Genomic DNA, 20,437 nt, shown 5'->3' with positions numbered 1-20,437 from the left:
TTCCCGACTACTAAACCAAACTGAACGGAAACAAAACCCAAAAATGCACCCTTTACTTTCTTCAGAAAAAAAATAAAGTCTAATGAAATACTAATTGAAGCACACGTTTTTATTTCCAACCTATTTATTTATTTATTTATTTATTCAGTAGTATACACAGCGTGTGTGGTGTATCGGAATGTGAGCCATCTCTTGGTGGTGCTCCTTAGCGTATGGCCACAGGTAGAAGTCTATGACAGCAGAGTTGATGCTGCAGCTCAGTCCATCTCTCTGCTCCACCAGGCTGGCAAGATGGGCCCTGATCCTTTCCACACAACTGATGGAACATCCACGGATCTCCACCTCTCTTCGGTCACCTGAACACAGCAGCTCACCTGGGAACCAGAAGGACAGGAGCAAATAGTGTAACATTCACACACACACACACACACATACAGTGAGATACTTAAAAGAAAGTATAAATGGTACACTAGAGAGACACATACACAAACAGCAAGGTAAACTGCTATAGAAAAACAAAATGGACGCACACACACCTTTCTTCAGGGTTTCCATCAAAGTGTCGGAGTAGCTTAGCGCTCCCAGGTAAACGAGAGCCTGAGGCACCCTGTAGTCTGCGAACATGGTGAGGTAGTCCAGGTTGGGGATATCCCCCTCCCCCCGCGCCTCCATGATGCCCCAGAAGTCGGCCACCAGGATCTGGGCTCGCTTGTAGAAAGAGATCCTCCGGCCCTGAGGACACAGACACGACCTGTGTTGGAAGGATGACCTTCTCCTCAACAACACATTTCAATCCAGGCTGAAAAGGACACTGGTGGTGATGGTGGTGGTGGTGGGGGGGGGGGACTATGGAAAGCATGAAAGCCAAGTGATGACATGATGATAAGAGTTTTCCTAACAACATGGTCTGAGGTACAGTGTGTGAACTCCTGTTGGGAGGACTACTGTTTTTCACCAGCAGAGGGAGCTCTGGGATCACTTACTCCGAGTCAGTTTCGCAATCTGTGTCACCCTGTGTCACAAAGTCCTCGTTTTACTGCACCTCGTAAACGGCCTCGTCTCTGTACGAGGGCAGCCTGTCCACAATGAGCTCCACCATCTTGCGGGCGTCGCTCCCCGCCCGACCGATGAAGCTCCGGAAGCTTCCTCCGTGTTCCATCAGGACGCGTCCGCCCTCGGTCAGCACCCTGTGGCGCTCCCGCAGCATGGGCATGGGCGTGGCGTTGTCCGACCGCAGAACACGGCTCAAGTCCTCCACACTGATCTGGGAGAAGTAAGAGGGCTCGGTGATGGGTATACCTAGAGACAGAGAGGGAGGAAGAGGGCAGGTGATTGATAAGGACAGAAGTCTTAGCAACTGTAACCCAGGAAACGGGTCATTTTGTGATGTGTTTATTTGATTATCGGTTTAAACAGTGGGACGGAAATAAGGGGCCTCAGGCCTAACTCTCTTCCATAGCTGTGGGGATGACCAACACATGTAGAACTTGTAGCAGATGGACTATACATGCACAGCCTGGATAGACAGAGGGGACTATGAACTGCTGTATGGTCAGAAGAGGCAGTTCTGGAGTGAGCAGTCTCACCCTCATCCATCGCCCTGGTGATGGCAGCACACAGGGTCATGTACCCCCGGTAGGTGGTCCCTTTATGGGTGACCTCACATTGCTGCTCCCTCGGCTCTGGCCAGAAGGAAAAGTTCATGGTGTCCACCACAAAGACCCAGTTGAGGGCTTGGTCGGAGGTGGGGGCAGGGGCCAGAGGATTGGCTTTCTTCCAGGCGCTTGCTGTGAGCTCCTCGCTGTCTCTCAGGGCGTACAGCATCTCGGCTACCCTCCGCACCCCTTCCTCTTCCACCCGCACGTCCTTGCTGCTTGCTGCTACAAACTCGCCCGACTCTCTGGGAGGGAGAGGCGGCTGAAGCTCCGTTGCCACTGCGAAGACAAAAAGGACCATGCCCCGAGTTTATGAACCATCCTAGAACGGGAGAGCGGTCACACCTGAACCTAAATTCACCCTCCTTTTATTAAGCTAAATACGTTCCTGTTTTCATTAGGAGTTCTGCATGCTGTTGTGAAAGACTATCAAATAAATAATGCATTTTGTTGCTATGTGACACCATTTGAGTGGGTAGCATATTGCAATGCAGTCACACAGTTGGGAACGAGCTATAACCACTCAAATGTATCGATGAGTCTGAGGGTAGTGGAGACTACCGGTCACACGACAGATGGTTTGTGAGCACGTTCTTAATGCTCCTTCAACTGTTGAGACCCTACGGGACATAACCTAGTTCCAATTGACTTCAATTCCCGTGTTGCTGTGTACCGAATAAAAAATATATAAAATCTCCGAACTGAATGTAATTCCTTTAAATACAACGTTTGGATTTAGGTTTGTCACTTGAATTGCAGGGTGAAATCACTTACTCAAAGTTTCTGATAAAACACAACACGTCCGACTTCTCTTTAGTTGGCTACCTTACCAATAGCGGTAAATAAGACATATCCGGGTCTGACACTCTGGGCCAATCAGAGCGTCTTATTGTCGGAGCGTTAGTTCCGTCATAACATAGGAAAAAGAAAGATGTCTGATTTATACCAAGAAATAGTGCTATTTAAGTCGTAACTACGAGACACAAACACGGATATGCATAATAAATAGCTGACACATTTACATGTAAACACAGTAGACCTATATTTGAATGGAGCATAGTTGCCAGCTACCGTATAATTTGATCGGGTCCTAGGGTTACATAAAGGTGTACCGAATACGATCAAATACATTTTAACATTTTTATTTTCAAAATGTGAGTCGCGGGATCTGGTAAAAAGTGACATCTTTATTCAATGGGTTTACAATTGACAGTGAACTCAACTGCTGAGTATAGTCGGAAGCATGACAAGTAAAATGCACGAGCAGAACGTCAGCGCTAAACATGTCCATATAACAAGAGGACAATAGAAAGTTATCTTAACATTTTCAATGTCATATATTCGTTCATAAACAAAGAATTTATTTGACTAGATGCTGTAATTTCACAGATTGTTTATTATAAATCCCCCCCCCCCACCCCATGCCATCAATAAGCTGAAAAACACATGACGCAGGAGAACGATTTCCTACATTTATTTTTTAAAATCATAAAATGTGTCTTACAAGAAAAAAAAGCCTACATTCTGCACTTTCCACTGAATGGTGATGGTGGTAGGATGGGGGGGGGGGGGTGCATGTGGGTTTACTGATGTACAGTGTGAGAACACACACACATACACACAGGACTGGTTTATTCTTCTGACACAAACACACACACACACACACACACACTACAAAACAAACCCATTCAAAAAACCCAAAAAGTATGTTCATGTCTGCCGGGACAGGGCGCTCCAGATGAGTGTTTTAGCTCAGGTCAGTAAGATGGACTGAGAAAGCAAAAAGCTGCACAGGAAATGCTGCACATCTACATTTAAAAAGTACAGGAATGTCAGACCTTTTCTCCCCCTTCACCTTCATACAAATAAAAAAATAAAATTCCAAATTCCAAAAAAGAAAAAAAAAAAAATATTGGAAAACCCACAAACCAGGACAATAAGCTGGGGGGGATGAGCATTGAGGGAGGGAGGGGAAGGTCTCCTGGCTTAGAGGAACTGGCCAGAGTACTGCTTCACACTGGAATACAAGAGTGGAAAGAACACACAAAAAAAAATAATAAAAAGAAAATTCACAGGAGCCAATGAAGATATATATAGCAGTATAAGGGTAGGGGGTGGGGCATGACTGGGAAGGGGAGGGAGGGTGGGGAGGAGAGAGAGGAGGATGGGCTGCGTCTGTGGCAGGGGGGAGTTAGTCCTGGTGTCCGAGCAGGTGCAGCGCACTGGGGGGAGGAAGGAGGGAAGGGAGGTAAGGGTTAGTAACCATGGCGATAACCACACAGAGCCGTTCTACAGCATCTAGGCATCGAGGAAGGAAACGGAGAGAGGGAAAAAAAAGAAAAGAATAAAAAAAAACTACAAACGGAATGCTCGACGGTTGCCGGGGGAGACAGAAGAGGAAGAGCCAGTGCCGTTTGGCAGACTGTGATTTGTTGTCATTTTATCTAACTAAAAACAACAAAATCACTAGTCTTCCAGACCGCAGCAGGCAGGGAAAAGCACCGGCTCCCTAGATCACACTGAAACGGCTCTGGACGTCGGCAACACCGACACCAATCAGAAGAGAATCTCTCCAAAGATCCCCAAGAAGATCTCTTTATGTACTGACCTCTCGATGTTTACTACGGGGGGGTCTTTAAAAAGAAATACTTGAGTGATTGGATTCTGAGCTTACAGCCATTTCATGTAACAGGAAGCTTTGTACTAGGTTCAGAGAGCAGGGGAGGACAGGGTTAGTCAGGACAGAAGACAGGCAACAGAGGATCTACGAAGGAGAGATGTTAAAAAGGGTGCAGTAAAGGAACACAATATATACATATTCACTCACATCTACATATTTCAGATTTAAAAGTTGCAAGTCTATGACAAGGGGAAGGAAAGAAGGAGAGGAGGAGAGAGACGGAGGGAGAAAGTGCAAGAGAAAAAGAGAGAAGGAAAGACAGGAGAGGTGGGTAAGTTCACTCATGGGAGCTTGTTCCGGTACTTGCCTGTTCTGCAATAGGTACTGGGCGTTCTGGATCTGGTCCTGGGTTCCGCTGATGGTGATGATGCGGTCTTCTGAACCTTCCAGGGGCTCGTCGATCTTTATGGAGGCCCCAGACTCATGACGGATCTGCTTGATGCGCTGACCGCCCTTACCTATGATGGATCCTGCCAGCTAGGGGGCGGAGTCACAGTGTCACAGTCAGTCACACATGAGGAGCAGGGGCGGACATGTTATGGAGATGAATACTGGAGGTGGAAGTGTGTGTGTGTGTGTGTGTGTGTGGTGTGTTTCTCTCACAAGGGTAGAGACCTACTCATAGGTTACAGTGGGAGTGACAGAAGGAAGTGCTGTTAGTGTGTGTGTGTGTGTGTGTGTGTGTGTGTGTGTGTGTGTGTGTGTGTGTGTGTCAGACTCACATCTTTGGGGATTGTCACTTGTGTGGTGATGACTGGTCCACCCATATCATTATAGGAGCCACGTCCACCTGCATGGCAGAGAGAGGATGGAGGGAGAGAAGAGATGGGAGTGAAAGGGTGGAGAAACAGACATCTCAGACTACAATGAGTGTGCTGACACCTCACACATACAGCATTTTAATTGTATTTATGATGTATGCTTATTTTTTTTTAATCACTAGCTGATTTGAGTTCAGAAACTCACCTGACTGGTAAGAGTCCCATGAAGAGCTGTTGTCTGTTGGGACGGAAGGGAGAAGAAAGAAAAAACACAAACCAATAAAGGAGAGCTCTTGCTTAAAAATAAAACTAACAAATGAACTCAGTGAACTGGCGAACAGCATGTACCAAGAAACACAAAGAGAAACGGACAGAACTCACCATATCCACCTCCGCCCTGCAGAAACAGAGAGAGGGAGAGAGAGAGAGAGAGAGAGACATGGTTCACTCAAGAGAATCAATACATTCCTGGAGGTCTTTGTAAACAGATGGATGCAGGCTGCCACTTGAAGACTGAAGGTCCAAAGGACACATCCTCCATAAACCCCAATGTTCTCCTCTGGACTCCTCCTCCTCCTCCTCCACTTTCACCTGCTATTCAGCTGCTCCTCAGTCACCAGGGCAACAAGCAATTCAAAAACCTGTTGCCGAGCAACCGAGGGCAGTATCTTGCCAGCTTGGGGAGAGCACGCCCGTCTGTCAACAAAGCGTTATTATCGTCGCCTGGCAACCGCCACCGAGCCCCACCCCCGGCAACTGGGATAAAAAAGGATGACCGTGAAAATCAACCGACAGGGAGGAGGGGGGCAGGGGTTTGTATTTTGTCATCTCAAATACGTAGAGGACGCGTGTAAGATCAACTCTGCCAGGGTGATTTTGTTGGACCCATGGCCCCAATCAAGCTCCTTAGATTATTTGAAAGTGCTTCAAATACTATTTGAGCCAACAGCTCTGATGTAGACATTCAAAGACGTGGCACTGAGATGATTGGTCAACCAGGACAGGGGGATAAGAGGTACGTACATGCAAGTCGGAGGAGGTTAGCGTGGCACTAAGTAACCATGCGTGGAGGGGTCCCGGTTTGTGGTAAACTACGGTCCTGGTTTACCGGTTATTACCACAATCATGACCAGTATGGTCTTGGTTTCTAGAGTCATTATCACAATCATGACCAGTATGGTACTGGTTTGTAGAGTCTTTATCACAATCATGACCAGTATGGTACTGGTTTCTAGAGTCATTATCACAATCATGACCAGTATGGTACTGGTTTGTAGAGTCTTTATCACAATCATGACCAGTATGGTACTGGTTTGTAGAGTCTTTACCACAATCATGACCAGTATGGTACTGGTTTGTAGAGTCTTTACCACAATCATGACCAGTATGGTACTGGTTTGTAGAGTCTTTATCACAATCATGACCAGTATGGTACTGGTTTGTAGAGTCTTTACCACAATCATGACCAGTATGGTACTGGTTTGTAGAGTCTTTATCACAATCATGACCAGTATGGTACTGGTTTGTAGAGTCTTTATCACAATCATGACCAGTATGGTACTGGTTTGTAGAGTCTTTATCACAATCATGACTATTGTCTGACAGATCCCCAGTGTGTGTCAGTGACTGCCGTCAACTAATTGTTATAATAAAATTGAATGCCAGGAGCGGCCCACCGTGCGTTTATTCAAGGGTCACTAACCATGTTATCGCCATAGCGATCTGGTCTGCCTCTTCTGTCACTGCTGAAGAGGGTGGGGGAGGGAGAGAGAGACAGAGAGAGACAGAGAGAGAATGTATAAGATGTGGGAGAGCGGGTTGAAAGAGACAGGGGGAGAAGAAGAAAACAGATTTATTATTCAAGAAACTGCTCGGTTCTAATTGCAGCATTTATCTGGGAACAACTCGACACACTAGTAGGTCATATACTGAAGACATCCACACTGATGGAAGGTTGTTGATGCACCAGCTAGTGTCCAGGCTGATTGGACAAGGACAGAATCTAAACCTGGGTAAAGACCAGGATCCAGTGGTAGGGGGTGAATGGGGGGGCAGCTCAGGGCGAGCGGCGGGGGCAGTCGCGGGGTACGGGGCAAGTCTGGGGCAGAACAGAAGAGACTTACCTTGACCTGTCATCTGAGCTGCCTCTGTAGGAGTCATAGGACGAGAAACGATCGTCTCTGTGGACAAGATGGAGATGGTACACAGACATGAACCATGGGGCGTACACACACACACAGTACACACACACACAGTACACACACACACAGTACACACACACACAGTACACACACACACAGTACACAAGCAAAGTGACGCTATGCGAAGCAAAGACTCCACATAGCGTCCTCCAACAGCCTCCAACGACACACTTCCTTCATGCAGATCCAGAGAGAGCAGGAAGTGACAGGAAGTGACATAGCAAGCCATGAGGATGAAGCGCGACCAGGAGGAAGCAGGAAGAGAGCAAGAGGCACAGGACACCCAGAGAGTCTTACCCTCTGAGTGGGGGCCCAAGGGGCATGTTGCGTCCCCGGCCTCCTCCCCTGCCCCCCCTGCCTGGGTGGGGCGGCGGGGGACCCCGACGGGGGCTCATCTCCTCGTAGTCCCGACGGGAGGGGGGCATGGGCCCACGGCCCCCCCGGCTGGCGGGCATCCGGTCGAAGCCGCCCGCCCCGCCCCTGCCCCCCCGCATGGGGAACCCTCCGCCCCCCATAGGCCGGCGCGCGCCCCCCCTCTCCTCAAACATCATGGTGAAGCCGCCGTAGTCGTAGGTCTCGTCGTAGAAGTTGGGGTCGTAAGGCTGGGCGCGGCCTTTGATGGGAGCCTGGAGAGGGGTGGGAGGAGAACATGGAGTTAGAGAGCGAGAGAGAGCGAGAGAGAGCGAGAGAGAGCGAGCGAGAGAGAGCGAGCGAGAGAGAGCGAGCGAGAGAGAGCGAGCGAGAGAGAGCAAGAGAGAGAGAGAGCGAGAGAGAGCGAGAGAGAGCGGCTGGTCTGACCCGCTGCTGAAGCTCCACCCCCAGCAGGGTGGAGGAGAGACACCCACCTCAGCGATGAGCTCCAGCATGATCTTGATGCACTCCACCACCCTCTCAGACTTGCCACTGACTAGCACCACGCGGTCGGTGGACTGGGGGCAGCACTCCTGGAACAGCTTGATGCTTGTCTGGGTGTTCTGGGAGAGAAACACGGGGCAGACAGTCACACCACCACCACACAGAACCAAAAAAAAAGGATTTTGTTTTTTTCCCCCAATTTGTTTTTGATACATGCAAGTGTGCATGTCTGTACCTCACGGAGCTCTTTGATCTTAGCTCCCTTCACTCCGATGATGCTTCCTGCCAGACTCTGGTGTATGAGCAGACGGAGCTCACAGTCGAAGTCCATCCCATTGTACTGCTGGTACTGGGAGGGAACCAATGAGGGTGCATGGTTAGGGACAGCTGACAAACGCTGAGGCAATCACAGAAGAATATTGTCACAAACAACAAGCGGGGACCAATCAGAGAGTGGATCTGACCTCCTCTAGGGTTGGGATGATCTTCAGCAGGATCTCTCCCACTGTCTCGATATCCGCACTGATGCTCAGGATGCTGCGCACCCGTCCAATCACAACGCAAGGAATCGCCACAAGGACCAACCAACGACCAATCACAACGCAAGGAATCGCCACAAGGACCAATCAAAATGGTGCCAAGAGAGAGGGGAGAGACAAGCGTATTTTAGAACAGTGACGGAGCTATAGCATTCGACCTCCTCAACTCCCTTCCCTCCAAATTCAATACCCACAGAAAGCGCTAGAAGCTACAACTCAGAACCAGTCAAATGGGTTACACAGATGACTTCTCCTAACCTCACTTGGGAGGAGTTAGGAGAACCAAACTCCTTTCACCCCCCCAAAAAACAGTCCTCTTTTATACCAGTTCCAAACCAAAACGACAACATGGGAAAGTAAGAGAGAGACAGTTTTGGAGACACCCGTTCAAAAATTATAAAAAAAAATAAACTGTCTGAAAAATTAATAGGCAACAAAAAAATACAATAAAAGTATCCAACCAAAGCTAAAAAAAAAAAATACAACAGAACCCAAGAGAGAGAGTAGGTGGTGGTGTGACCACGGAGGGGAGGAGGGGGGTGGGGAGGAGGGGGGGTGGGGAGAGCTGGCGGTCTGAAGCACAGAGGGTGCCAGACTCAAGCTGTCTAACCAACTGCGGCACAGCAGACACATGGAGGAGGAGGACGATGACACAGAACAGGGTCACAAGAGTGTCAAAGCGGAAGATGAAAACGAGGGGACGGGTGAAAGATGGAGGGAGGAAGACGGAGGGAGGGAGGGAGGGAGACGTGGTTGGGAGGAGTTCTGCTGAGCCAGGGGCCAACTCTCCAGCTGCTGGGGGGGGGGGGGGGGAGGAGGAGGGTGAGAAGACATGAGGTGAGAGAGCCTCCCCTCTCATGTGAGATGAGAGAGCGAGAGGAGAAAGACGGGACAACACTTGGCTCTCACTGCTCAGGAGGAGGAGCAGGAGGAGGTGTGCTGAATGAGGAGTCTGACTGTGCACACGAGCAATGGACCAACCAGGAAGGGCTTACTACACAGAGTCTATGGGGCCATCACCAGAAAGAAGAGAAGAGCGGGGGGGGGGGGGGGAGCTAAGAGACCAGTACACTGACTGACGGAGAGGAAGAGGGAGGTTGGCAGGGAGAAAGAGGGTGGGATGAGGAGTGGAAGGGAGAGAGAGAAAGAGAGGCTGTCACTGAAATAAAACACAGACATATTAAAATACTGGCATTGGAACAAAGGCAGACTACATAGGTCTAACGGTAACACTGAGGTCGTATAACCTTGGCTGAATTCAAAATGGAGGCAATGGAGGTTTAACATGGTGTTACAAGACATATCAAAGAGGCAGTTTCGGACATTGATATTGTCACTAGAGACCAAAAGGCAGGTTGAAATACTGTGACTTGAACAAAGGCAGGATTGTTTATTCATTTCAAATTTAATTTTGTTTATTTCCTGTAGTCAGGCAGTGAGAGGGAGGAGCTTAGGGACATACCGCTCAGGCCCACTGCTGTCTGGGACTGACACACTGGCATTGAACTGCATGGGCCGTGGGCGTGGCATGGGCAGGGGCCAGGGCCATTCGAGCACACAGATGTCAATCAAGTAAGGCGCCCATTTAGGGACAGGGCACGATTATGGGCGGGGCCAACCAGGGTGTCAGGTGGGCGGGCGCAGGAGGGGCGATCCAGAACATGGGCAACAGAGGAGGAGGAAGTGGGCAAAAATAAACAAAATAAAAAACAGGAGAGGGAAGAGGGAGGGGAGGGGGGGGAAGAGGAATACATTATAATACAGGCTATACTGGTATGTCATTGTGATTTAATTCTCTCAAAGCAGTGGAGGAGAGACTGAAGAGAAAAGAGGTGAGGTAGACAGATGGAGAGGACAGGAGAGAGAGAGGGAGAGAACGAAGGAGAGAGAGAGAGAGGGAGAGAGAGAGGTAATGACATTAAATGAGTTGGCCAGGTGGCTAATATACAAACATTTCCTACAAAATCATTCTACTAGCATTGGCACAACAGACGGCCATGCCTTACTTGTAAGGACCCAGTCAAGAATCAATCATGCCTGGTAGCTATAAACGACAGTACTCATTATACAGGAGGAAATGGATTCACAAAGGGCATGTGCTTAGGCCCAGGTGGTTCTGAATGACTAGCAGAGTTAACTGTCTGGATGATGATGGTGCTCTCTGGTAACACCCACAGAAAGGGACCGCACAGGAGCAGGAGAGTCTCAAAATATTCCTACATTTCACAACATTTACAGGGCTGTGGGTGCGCTCAGAACTCCCTTTAAAATGGACCTCCACATCCTATCTTGACTTTAGCAGTTAAGAGAAGACCTCACCCTCCCATGAAAATGGGGGAGGGAGGGAAATAACTACACCACCCCCCAATGAGAGGGGGGGGGGGGGAGGGAGAGTGGGAAGGATAAACATGTACTCACGTCTGTGCGCAGGGCTTTAATGTTTTTGCCACCTTTCCCGATCACAGCTCCTGCATTCTGCACAAAGTACAGAGAAAGAGAGAGAATGTCCAACTGCCTGGAAATGTTTGCGCAACTCAATACACCAAACGTCAGTAAACTGACACTGATGTGTCGTCCCATGCTACACTCAGGTAAGAAAGTGTGAATATGACTTGAAATATTAAAAAATGAGCTTATCAGATAACATTAGTCGAATTTCAAATAATGTACGGAATAAGACTAAATGATATTGCGCCAAAGGCTCAAGGTTTGTCTCTGGAGTACTGCAAGTCATTCAAATAAAAAACGTTAAAAAAAAAATATATATATATATATATATATATATAAATGTACAGACAAATTAATTACAAACAATCAACGAAAAACGAGGCTTTCAGATGTGTGCTAAGGTGACTGTGTGAAGGCACAGCGGAGGTGCTGCGTGTTGTTGGGGTGTGAAGAGAACAGAGGGACTGACTTTGCTCTGCAGGAGAACCCGGAGCTCCACCATCTCGTCCGAGTTTCTGGAACGCTTGAACGCTTGCTCCTCGTCAACGTCCTCTGCTGGACGCTTACCTGACACAGGTAAACCCCCCCCCCACATGAATACACAACGCTTGTCGAGGAGTCGAGGTTTGTTTTCCCCTCAAATAATTCAAAACTCAGAACATCAGAAAATCTGCCTTCATCTTATCATAAAACATAAGACTTCACAAAGGAGTGATGTACAGTACGTTTACATGCATTACAATTGACATCCAGTGTGTGTTCTTATATATAAACAACGCATTCACAGTTTTCACAATTTACCGTTGGTCTCTGTATTGCTGAAAGACGTATCTTCTTGTTGCTCAATTTCTGTCTCCATTGTCGGCTTACAGCGGGTAAAGTAGGGCGGGCACCTTGGTCCTGGGAGAAGGTAACGGCGGGGAGAGAACGGCGGGAGCTTCGGTCCGTCGTTCTGTGGATTGACATTGTCGATAAATGAAATGTCACCATTATTGTAAATGCGACTACGACACAAACTGTAGAGAAACGGACTGACCAGAGAACCAACACGTACCGATATTTATTGTGAAGAGATGGGCGTGTTATGGGCGGTACTATACAAGTATCAGAGAGCGGCTGCAAACCTACCAAGGAAACATAATGATGGTTAGTCATGAACACATTAGAATCCGTTGTAAGACAGAGATGGCTACCAAATTAATATTTCATTTGGAAGAGTATGCAATTCCAACAATCTATTCGACTGTGATTAATACGAGCGTTACCGAGAGAGTACTGAGAGATGTGCAACGTCGACTGTGTATATTTCAGGGTCTCGCAAATACATTTAACAAGACATGATCAATTAAATACATCTGAGTCGATAAGTCAGTCATCTGAGTGATTACATTCGTCACAAATAATTTGAAATAAAAAATACCTAATTAACTAGCTAGAACATAGCCTTTAAGCGAGACACCAGTTAGTATGAATACAAAAACATGAACAATGTTTGAAGCTAAAGGTTCACGACTACAGTACAGTAACTAGATAATACTAACATGCTGGCTGTGCAACCTCGAAATACCGTGTTTCCATTTAAATCAATAATGTTTCAAAATAACTTGTTTTATTTAATTATATTATAATTTTGGATCACGTGATTGTGGAAAATAAACGAGATAACGCAAGTCCTAATCAATCCGCGTGATAGCGTATTGTTGAATAGTCTAACGTTGGTTAGCTAGCTGCTACAAGCTAGCTTGCTAGAACCACGGTAGCAACCACACGACAATCACGTCCGTACGCTGCCAAGTACAGACGAATATAGGTACGCTTGAACAGTTATATTTATGTCATTATGATATATATACTGATAACTACCTTGCACTTTGAAGTTAATAAACATGTATCATCGTATTTCAATCGTAATAATCGGGTTAGTTAAAGGAGCGCTAATATTGCTAACAACTGGCTCCTGCTAGCTGGCTAACGTCGTTAGCGAACATGAATGTAACCGGATGTAGCAAGCTAGCAGAACAGTTCATTGCACACAACAAAATGACATTCTGTGGCACTTTATCAACACGTGTAAGTATTTCGCTCATACCATTGCCTTAGCCTGTAATTGAGTTTAGCTAAAATGCTTTCCTCTTTGCACAATCAAAAACGAAACCTCTTCGAAACAGACCTGAAATGGCTACACCTCGCAGCTAGACTCCCCCTTCTTTTTTCTGTCTCACAATAAGAAGAACGAAAAGACCAGAGATGCTGGCGCCGCTGAAAAGCACATCAGCTTTGATTGGTCGATGAAGACGCCAGATAACCTATCAAGCACAAACATTGGTCAATTCATCAGTCAATCACAGCGACATAGGCAGGTCCCAATATTGTTGATCTTCAGTAACTACAAGCAAGGTAGTTTGACCGAATTGTAGCAGCCCGTCACACACAAGAAACACACTATCACATCACATGTAAGTAACTCACAACATGCATATTTCAGAGCATGTATGTGCTTGGGATTTCCCTGTATCTGGAACAAACAAAATAAAGTTTTTGCAGTTGTTTTTTGGCAAATCAAATTAGTGGGAATGGATAGTGCTATCCTTCCCAACGAACAGCTTTGGCGCCTTATCTAGCTAGCTACTGTATTCCAGTGTGTCACTCAGCAAGTTACCAACGTAAAACTACAAAATCCACATTACATCTCAACGTTAATTATCCTGCATTCCATTATTCTATTCTGACATCCCCCGGGGAAAATAAATACCTATATACAGTAAATATTGAAACGTTTAAAATCATCATCTGATAGGTGACGGTCTTCAGCGGAGCCGAGTGATGCGACCCCCGGCCCAAGGAGCGGTCCAGGCGGCCCAGACCTGGCTCAAGTCCTCCTGGCAGGTTCAGGTTCCCTTCAGCTGGCTGGAAGCCTGTGTGGAGTGGCTACAGGAGGAAGGAGGCGGGCAACAAGTATCCCAGCACCAGCTTAACCAACAGGTGATGGAAGACCCTGCTTAGTTTCAAACACATGCTGGTGGCAGTTATCTTTTGCAAATACTTCAGAAGCTGAACTAAGGTTTCGTTTACAACATCCCCACCCCACAAACCCTCGCCATTTGTATATCTCAAGCCAAGCTTAAATGAATTCCTCTTTACCTCTCAGGCCTACATTCATGATTCTGTCGCTTTAGGTGTTGGATCAATGGCTGTTGACTGACCTTCGGGACTTGGCCCACCCAGTGTTGCCCGAGGGACTGTCCCGGGCACAGAACACAGAGCTTAGCGGCAGCTTCTGTGTCCAGGTAGACTCCCTGCTGGATGTCAGCCAGCCCGCCTACACCCAACTCCAGCGCGCAAAGGGCGCCGACTGCACAAACGAGGGTGTGTCGGCCGTTACCCAGATCACCCAGCGTCCCTGGGAGGCCAAGCCCACTCGCATGCTCTTCCTGCAAATCACTGATGGCGTGCAAAGCCTGGAGGCCATGGAGTATCAGCCCATCCCTGCACTTGGCGCCCTCCTCAGGCCTGGGGTGAAACTGCAGCTGCACGGCCAGATAGTGTGCAGGCTTGGGGTGCTGCTCTTGGGCCCGGGGAACGTGACGGTGCTTGGGGGGGAGGTGGAGGAGCTGGCGGAGAGGAACAGCCTGGCCAGGGTGCTGTGCAGGGCCCTGGGGCAGCCAGAGGAGGAGCCTCCTCAAGGTGGCGCCGGCGAGCAGGAGAACCACCCACTTGCAGGTAAACAATTTCTCATTGGCTCATTGAGTTCACACCTGCAAGGGTGCTATTTCCATAAAAAAACACAAACCATATGTACATGTGAAAACAGAGAAGCAGAATATACTGTGCATATATATATATATATTTAGCATGCTCAACATTTATGTACATGTTAATTACTGGTTTTCTAAATGGTGGTTTGGCAGGAAACCAACAGGAGCCAGAGGATGATGAGCTGGATGACCAGGAGCTTCTGGCTAGCTTGGATGCCCAGGAAGAGAGGGGGGAACAGCAGGCCGGATGGAGGAACCAGGAAGAGAGGGGGGCAGAGTGGAGACAGCAGCCCAGCCTGGAGAGCGGGTATGGGACACACAGTGATGCCTCCTCCAGGAGCGCGTCGGTCGCGAGCCAGTCCTTGATCCAGTCCTCGATCCCCTACGGAAGGCCATCCTTCCAGAGTCATCGCTCCGAGAGCCAGGCAGACTCGGCCGTAGGAAGTCACCCTTCTCGCGCCCCCGCCTGGGTGGACGATCACCTGGACGAGGACTTTGATGATCTTCCTCTGGAGGAGCTTGATTTCCAGGACAGCCCCGCCAGACCCACTCCGCCATCCAGCATGAACCCCAGAACAAGCTCTCTCGCTGGGCACGCCCAGGAGTCCGGCTCTGGGTCTGCTGGCATGAGAAATGACAAACATTTAGAATCCTTCAACGAGTCCACTGACTTCCTGGACGAGAGAGATGACTTCATGGATGAAGACTTGGACTCGCTGTTCCCTCCAGAACCAGAACACCCCAGAGAAGACCTTACACTAGAAGGCACCAGAACCCCCCAGACATCGAGCCTTACACCCCAGGCATCTGGTCCTGGACCCCAGACCTCCAGACCACCAGAGCTGGGGGGGGACTGGATCAGTCCAGAACCAGTAGCCCGAGACTCCATACCGGCGGAATCTGAACGTGCGGAACAAACAGACCCAAAGGGTGGTGGTCATGTGACTCTAGACTCCCCTCCGTTCACTTATCTGTGCCTCCTGGAGGGCGAGGGCTCCGGGGGCGCTGCGGCCTCCGTGCCTGCTTGGGAGGTACGGGTGAAGGCTTTCGTCGTGACCCTCCTGGGGAACCTCCAAGCCAAGGGCGGGGAGTGGCGGGTTGCAGCCTCCATCACGGACGGCTCGGCCTACCTGGACGTGGAGCTGTCGGACCGGGTTCTGACGGGCCTGCTGGGGTTCTCCGTGGCCCAGAAGGCAGCGCTGAAGCGCGACCCGGCCCGCAGGGTGGAGTTAGCGGCAGGGATGAAGGCCTGTCAGGAGGGGCTGGTGGACATGTGCTGCATCATGACCCTGGCGTTCAGCCCTGGAGGGGGCAGGCCTGTGGTGACGCGGACTGATGATGTCACAGACGGGGACTGTCGCGTCCTGGAGCGCAGGGTGAGGGGAGTGTAGGAAGGGAGGAGGGGGAATGCTGAGATAGCAGGGGAGGAGGTCGGGGAGGAGGTCAGGGCCTAAAGATGTGTGAGGATAGAAGGTAAGAGAAAAAGGAAGGGAGAGAGCAAACAATAAATATTTTTACCCTTGTTATGGTGTCATGTGCTAGTTAAAAAGTGAGAGATGGTACAAGCATTATTTTTAAGTTTAATAAAATGTTTCGTTTTACTGCTATTATCTTTCGTATATGATACTAGGATATATTATCTTTCAATGAATTAAGTACATATTTAAATGTATATTTTTTAAATAAAGGTTTGTTAAAAATGTTACCTGCTGTCCTCTGAAACCATAAATGTACAACATTTCGTGGTCACAGTGACACTACCGTCCGGTAATAGAGACTGATGGATTTGACGTTACTCTATCTCTTCACACTAGGGAGGTGTTTACATCACAGGATATCAGGCTGTGTGTTTTCATTGCTCCTGTCAAGAAGTGTTGCTGAGATGATTCGGTGAGTCGGGAACATATGAATATCCTAAGAGCCGGAGCGGTCCTGTTTCTCTGTCCTCTGTGAACAGCAGGTGCCACCCTATACCTCGCACACACACACACACACACACGCGCACCCCCCCCCCCCCTCCTCCTCCTGTGCCCCCCTGTGAAGCTTCATTGTGATGCTACTGTGTGCACATGCATCCCCATCAACGGTCTTCCCTTGTTAGGGCCTAATCAGGTTCAACAGCTAAACGAGGGTCCAGTGTTGCATGTCATTAGCCTGTTACGCTGTAATGAAGCAGTCAGACGCAGAGGTGCTGTAGCTTGGACCAGTGAGAGTCCATAGGCCTGGTGAATTAGCCTGGAGAACGGAGGAGGGGGAGTCATCTGGTTTAGAGACGGGAAGGGTGAAAGGAGAGATGTGGGAGATAAGGAGAGGTGGGGAAGGGTGTAGGGAATAAGTAGGTATGTGGAAGTGGGTAGGAGATGAGTAGAGGGGGGGTGAGGAATAAGGAGAGAATGAGGATTGGGCAGGTCATGTTGAGGATGGGAGGGTTAGTATAGGGAGGAGAGGTCAGAATGGAAGGGGTGAACTGTCTGTGACTACTTTGGGCACTAAGAACCCATACACTAGTGGAGTTAGTCAGGAGAAAGATGGTGGGAGTTCAGGGAGTTTACCATGATGGGTAGGCAGGATGTATGTTCTGTTGACACGGGAAAAGAAACTTTCAACTAGTGTTTGCTTGGAAAGAACGTCTTGAAAAGAATGAAGTTTTTTTTTCAAAATTTGTTGTCCATGTTAAGAGTTTAGAGTAAAGATGAAAAAATGTTCGACGTGTGCTAATAGCATCCATTTGCAATGTTATTTCCTTGATAAATTTCCTCCTCCTCTGTCCGGAGAGGGCATTATCAAGGTAAGAGCATTTTTCGTTCTCCTGTTACTTCGGATGTGCCCAAATTGCGGTCGAGTGGAGAGGAAAACGCACAGGTGGGAGGCGTTGTGCTAATTTCGTTAATGTCCGCTCAAGCCATGTACTGTACCTTATTGGTCCTTTCATTTTCAGAGAAGAAAAAAAAAGAAAGTACATCGACAATCCAAACTAATATGTTCAGCAGTAATTTTCCCTTCATGGCTATTAGAGGCCCGGCAATGAAATATCCACTTATGCTGGTCGACCTTTGTCGGGGTTCCGTGAAGATCCGCAAATGGGGATTCGCTCTGTTTAGGTCAGACTTGTTTGTATGTGTGCTAAGCCAGGAGTATGGTAGTCATTAGGGAACAGACATTAGAGGAAAAATTGGTCTTGGGATACATGAAAGTGCATTATGTATCCACGGGTGGTTAAGAAAGATGCTGGGGGGAGAAGTGTTTTGGTTTTCAGTTTTATCCGTGCGCCATGGTGAAGTGTATGCTAAGATGACTGCGTCTTGTAGTCATCATAGACGTCCATTTAGGGTACATGAACTGTCACTGATAAACCACGGATGCAAGAAGTTTGTTGTGTCATACTTGTGTCATACTTGTGTCACATATTATATTTAGGATTATTATAGATTTTGTTATTGTTTGAATTTGACTGCAATCTGTCATTCTGGGTCGTTTTGCGTAAAGAACAGGACACTACATTTCATACATATCGAAGGAAGATTGTAACAAATTGAACATAAATTGAAGATTGTAGAAAATGAGGAAGAAATGTATGGGGTTTCATTACTGACCTCGTAGCTTCCCTCCTGGATGTGAACAAGGACATGGTCAAATCATGCAGAAAGAATTTTCAACGGTTTTTGGTTAATGGAAAATCTGAAAACACTTAATAAATCTATTTTTTTAATTCCAAGTAAAACTATTTACCTGAGCAAAGGGTTCACGTAAAGGACAATAGTGGCCATCTACTTGGTTCTTAATGGGTTTTATCCCATAAACCTTTGGGCCTTTAAAAAATGGGGGTTTCTGAAGCGCATTGACCTTTTAGGTCCAAAGTTTGAATGAAACTCCTACATTTCTCAAAAAGACCTCATACAGTTTCTTTTGCTCATCAAACCAAGATTTCTATCCTTGAAAAAAAGCATCCTTACAAACCACTTTCCTCCTTTATATCTAAACGCTCAATGTAATATTGAAGCCTATTAATAAACTGGACAGGAGCTCTTTAGCCAGAGAGACAATACGAACAAGTGAGTTAAGAGAGAAAGAAAAAATCTTGCAATTACCGGACAAAAAATTATTTTGTCTTTGGCCCCCATTCAGCAGTGTAGTGATGAGTGGTTAAGCAGCCTAATGGAAAAGCCCATTACTGCCTGTACTGAGGAAGAGGGGGCACAGCCTGACAGCACTGTATTACAGCCAGAAAAACAACTGTATTTCCCACCTGACCTACTTCCATTGCCCCTCCATCGTTCTCCATCACTGCCTCTTTACCTCTCTGTACTTCTCCCTCTCTTTTTATGCCCCTCTCCACCTCCCTCTCTCTGCCGGTCTTCCCACCCCTTTCTCCCTCTCCGTTATAAAGTAATTACATCCATTTGAATATGTTCTGTATGTGCCAGAGTACAAAAAAAGAGAGAATTAAACAAAAGAAGAATGGGCTGGTAGAGCCTGTAAAGACAGGACAGCTTGGCCTGCACTCCTCTGTCTCTTTCTGGCAGTCTGTCAAAGTCAGTGATGATTGGAGGGTTTTTTAATGAAAGTGTATAAATCCTGTCGACGGAGCCTTCACATCACCTACACCCTCCCACATCCTCCTCTCCTGACAGACTCGTTACCCCCTGACCCTGTTCACCAGGTCACACAACGACATGACAGGTCTATTAGGAAATGCTGGTGAATGGCAGGGAGATCATTGTAGGGTGAGGGGTTTCAAACATGGAAATGAACAAACTCAGGAACACTGTTCTTTCTCTCGGGCCTGACAGCCAGCTGGAGGAAGAGAACTCATTTGTCCAAATCCATCGAAGAAATAGTGTGTATGTTTAAACTGTGGCTTTGTCTTTGTGTTTAATTGGCTTAGTCCTGGAGTGTGTGTGTGTGTGTGTGTTTTGGCATTGTTTATTGGTATGGGTAATTCCTTTTATTCATGAAGCAGGATATGAATGTAAAGGTCACTTCGAGAAAACTAATTCTCATACCTTCTTTCTAGTTAAGGAAATGAGACCCACAGGACTACCCTCTCCTTTCCCATCTCCTCTCACCTCTCCCTTTCCTCTCTTCTCTCCCCCTCCTCTCCCATCCTTTCTCCCTTCCTATCCTCTCCTTCACCTTCAGAAGCTCTTTGGAAAGCTGTTTTTAATCGCTTGAAATCTATTTCATTTTTTTTTTGGTCCCCCCATCACAGATTTTTCTTTTCAATTCAAAACATGATCTGCTTTGATTCATATTTAGTTTGTAATGGTTTTCCCAAAGTATTTAAAAGTCCAAGGATTTAAAAACCTTCTCTTTCTTCTTTATAGAAAAAGTCTGGATTCTATAAACCCAGCCCCAACCGCTGTGACCGGTTGATCAGTCGAAGAGCTGATTAAAAGTTGTCAATAGGGCTATACTAAGCAAACCAGTGGGCTACTTGTATGTAAACAGTTAGCCTACATGCAGAAAGCTTGAGTAAAAGAAATGCATTCATACTGGCTCCAGCACGCTGTCGCTGTCCCAGGATAACGTACACTTTAACCGGA

General features: G+C 47.5%; 3 protein-coding genes across 9 annotated transcripts; 1 reads left to right on the top strand and 2 right to left on the bottom strand.

Annotated features, from left to right (window-relative positions):
* Positions 1-106: 106 nt before the first annotated feature.
* Positions 107-2,506, bottom strand: qng1 (Q-nucleotide N-glycosylase 1). The gene is made up of 5 exons (XM_084690526.1): positions 2,430-2,506; positions 1,587-1,934; positions 1,043-1,299; positions 537-732; positions 107-374 (listed from the first exon to the last, which is right to left on the bottom strand). Coding segments are annotated over exons 1-5 (1,032 nt in total). The 5' UTR covers positions 2,431-2,506; the 3' UTR covers positions 107-144.
* A 321-nt stretch (positions 2,507-2,827) lies between these two features.
* hnrnpk (heterogeneous nuclear ribonucleoprotein K) lies at positions 2,828-13,445 on the bottom strand. Of its 5 annotated transcripts, none has more exons than XM_084690294.1 (17): positions 13,310-13,445; positions 12,194-12,263; positions 11,941-12,091; positions 11,609-11,706; positions 11,110-11,166; positions 10,154-10,197; positions 8,617-8,689; positions 8,388-8,501; positions 8,143-8,271; positions 7,595-7,923; positions 7,220-7,276; positions 6,799-6,841; positions 5,478-5,493; positions 5,302-5,334; positions 5,058-5,125; positions 4,643-4,812; positions 2,828-3,672 (listed from the first exon to the last, which is right to left on the bottom strand). In XM_084690294.1, the coding sequence occupies exons 3-17, from the start codon at positions 11,996-11,998 to the stop codon at positions 3,642-3,644; spliced, it is 1,320 nt and encodes a 439-aa protein (XP_084546420.1). In that variant the 5' UTR covers positions 11,999-12,091; positions 12,194-12,263; positions 13,310-13,445; the 3' UTR covers positions 2,828-3,641. The 5 variants fall into 5 exon arrangements, with proteins under 5 accessions (XP_084546420.1, XP_084546421.1, XP_084546418.1 ...); XM_084690295.1 differs by having other exon boundaries at positions 2,828-3,877; positions 8,388-8,495; XM_084690292.1 differs by having other exon boundaries at positions 2,828-3,877; positions 13,310-13,434.
* Positions 12,853-16,501, top strand: rmi1 (RMI1, RecQ mediated genome instability 1, homolog (S. cerevisiae)). Of its 3 annotated transcripts, none has more exons than XM_084690290.1 (4): positions 12,853-12,949; positions 13,937-14,121; positions 14,316-14,859; positions 15,048-16,501. In XM_084690290.1, the coding sequence occupies exons 2-4, from the start codon at positions 13,963-13,965 to the stop codon at positions 16,283-16,285; spliced, it is 1,941 nt and encodes a 646-aa protein (XP_084546416.1). In that variant the 5' UTR covers positions 12,853-12,949; positions 13,937-13,962; the 3' UTR covers positions 16,286-16,501. The 3 variants fall into 3 exon arrangements, with proteins under 3 accessions (XP_084546416.1, XP_084546417.1, XP_084546415.1); XM_084690291.1 differs by lacking the exon at positions 12,853-12,949 and adding an exon at positions 13,012-13,209; XM_084690289.1 differs by lacking the exon at positions 12,853-12,949 and adding an exon at positions 13,449-13,595.
* Positions 16,502-20,437: the final 3,936 nt, after the last annotated feature.

This window comes from Hypomesus nipponensis, chromosome 24 (assembly GCF_054491055.1).
Source record: "Hypomesus nipponensis isolate SF chromosome 24, ASM5449105v1, whole genome shotgun sequence".
In the NCBI taxonomy this organism is placed as follows: Eukaryota; Metazoa; Chordata; class Actinopteri; order Osmeriformes; family Osmeridae; genus Hypomesus; species Hypomesus nipponensis.
The sequence above is the reverse complement of the archived record's forward strand: the minus strand, read 5'-3'. Positions and strand labels throughout refer to the sequence as shown.

What these genes read in the sequence shown, in the direction of transcription:
- qng1 (XM_084690526.1), bottom strand. An exon ending in GAGACGAGGCCGTTTACGAG is followed by an intron (nt 733 to 1,042) that starts GTGCAGTAAAAC and finishes CTGTGTCCTCAG; the next exon opens with GGCCGGAGGATCTCTTTCTA. An exon ending in GATGGAAACCCTGAAGAAAG is followed by an intron (nt 375 to 536) that starts GTGTGTGTGCGT and finishes TCTGGTTCCCAG; the next exon opens with GTGAGCTGCTGTGTTCAGGT.
- hnrnpk (XM_084690294.1), bottom strand. Translation starts at nt 11,998, where the DNA reads ATGGAGACAGAAATTGAGCAACAAGAAGATACGTCTTTCAGCAATACA. An exon ending in TCATCCCAACCCTAGAGGAG is followed by an intron (nt 8,502 to 8,616) that starts GTCAGATCCACT and finishes GTTCCCTCCCAG; the next exon opens with TACCAGCAGTACAATGGGAT. An exon ending in ATGGGACTCTTACCAGTCAG is followed by an intron (nt 5,126 to 5,301) that starts GTGAGTTTCTGA and finishes TCTGCCATGCAG; the next exon opens with GTGGACGTGGCTCCTATAAT.
- rmi1 (XM_084690290.1), top strand. Translation starts at nt 13,963, where the DNA reads ATGCGACCCCCGGCCCAAGGAGCGGTCCAGGCGGCCCAGACCTGGCTC. An exon ending in AGCACCAGCTTAACCAACAG is followed by an intron (nt 14,122 to 14,315) that starts GTGATGGAAGAC and finishes CTGTCGCTTTAG; the next exon opens with GTGTTGGATCAATGGCTGTT. An exon ending in GGAGAACCACCCACTTGCAG is followed by an intron (nt 14,860 to 15,047) that starts GTAAACAATTTC and finishes GTGGTTTGGCAG; the next exon opens with GAAACCAACAGGAGCCAGAG.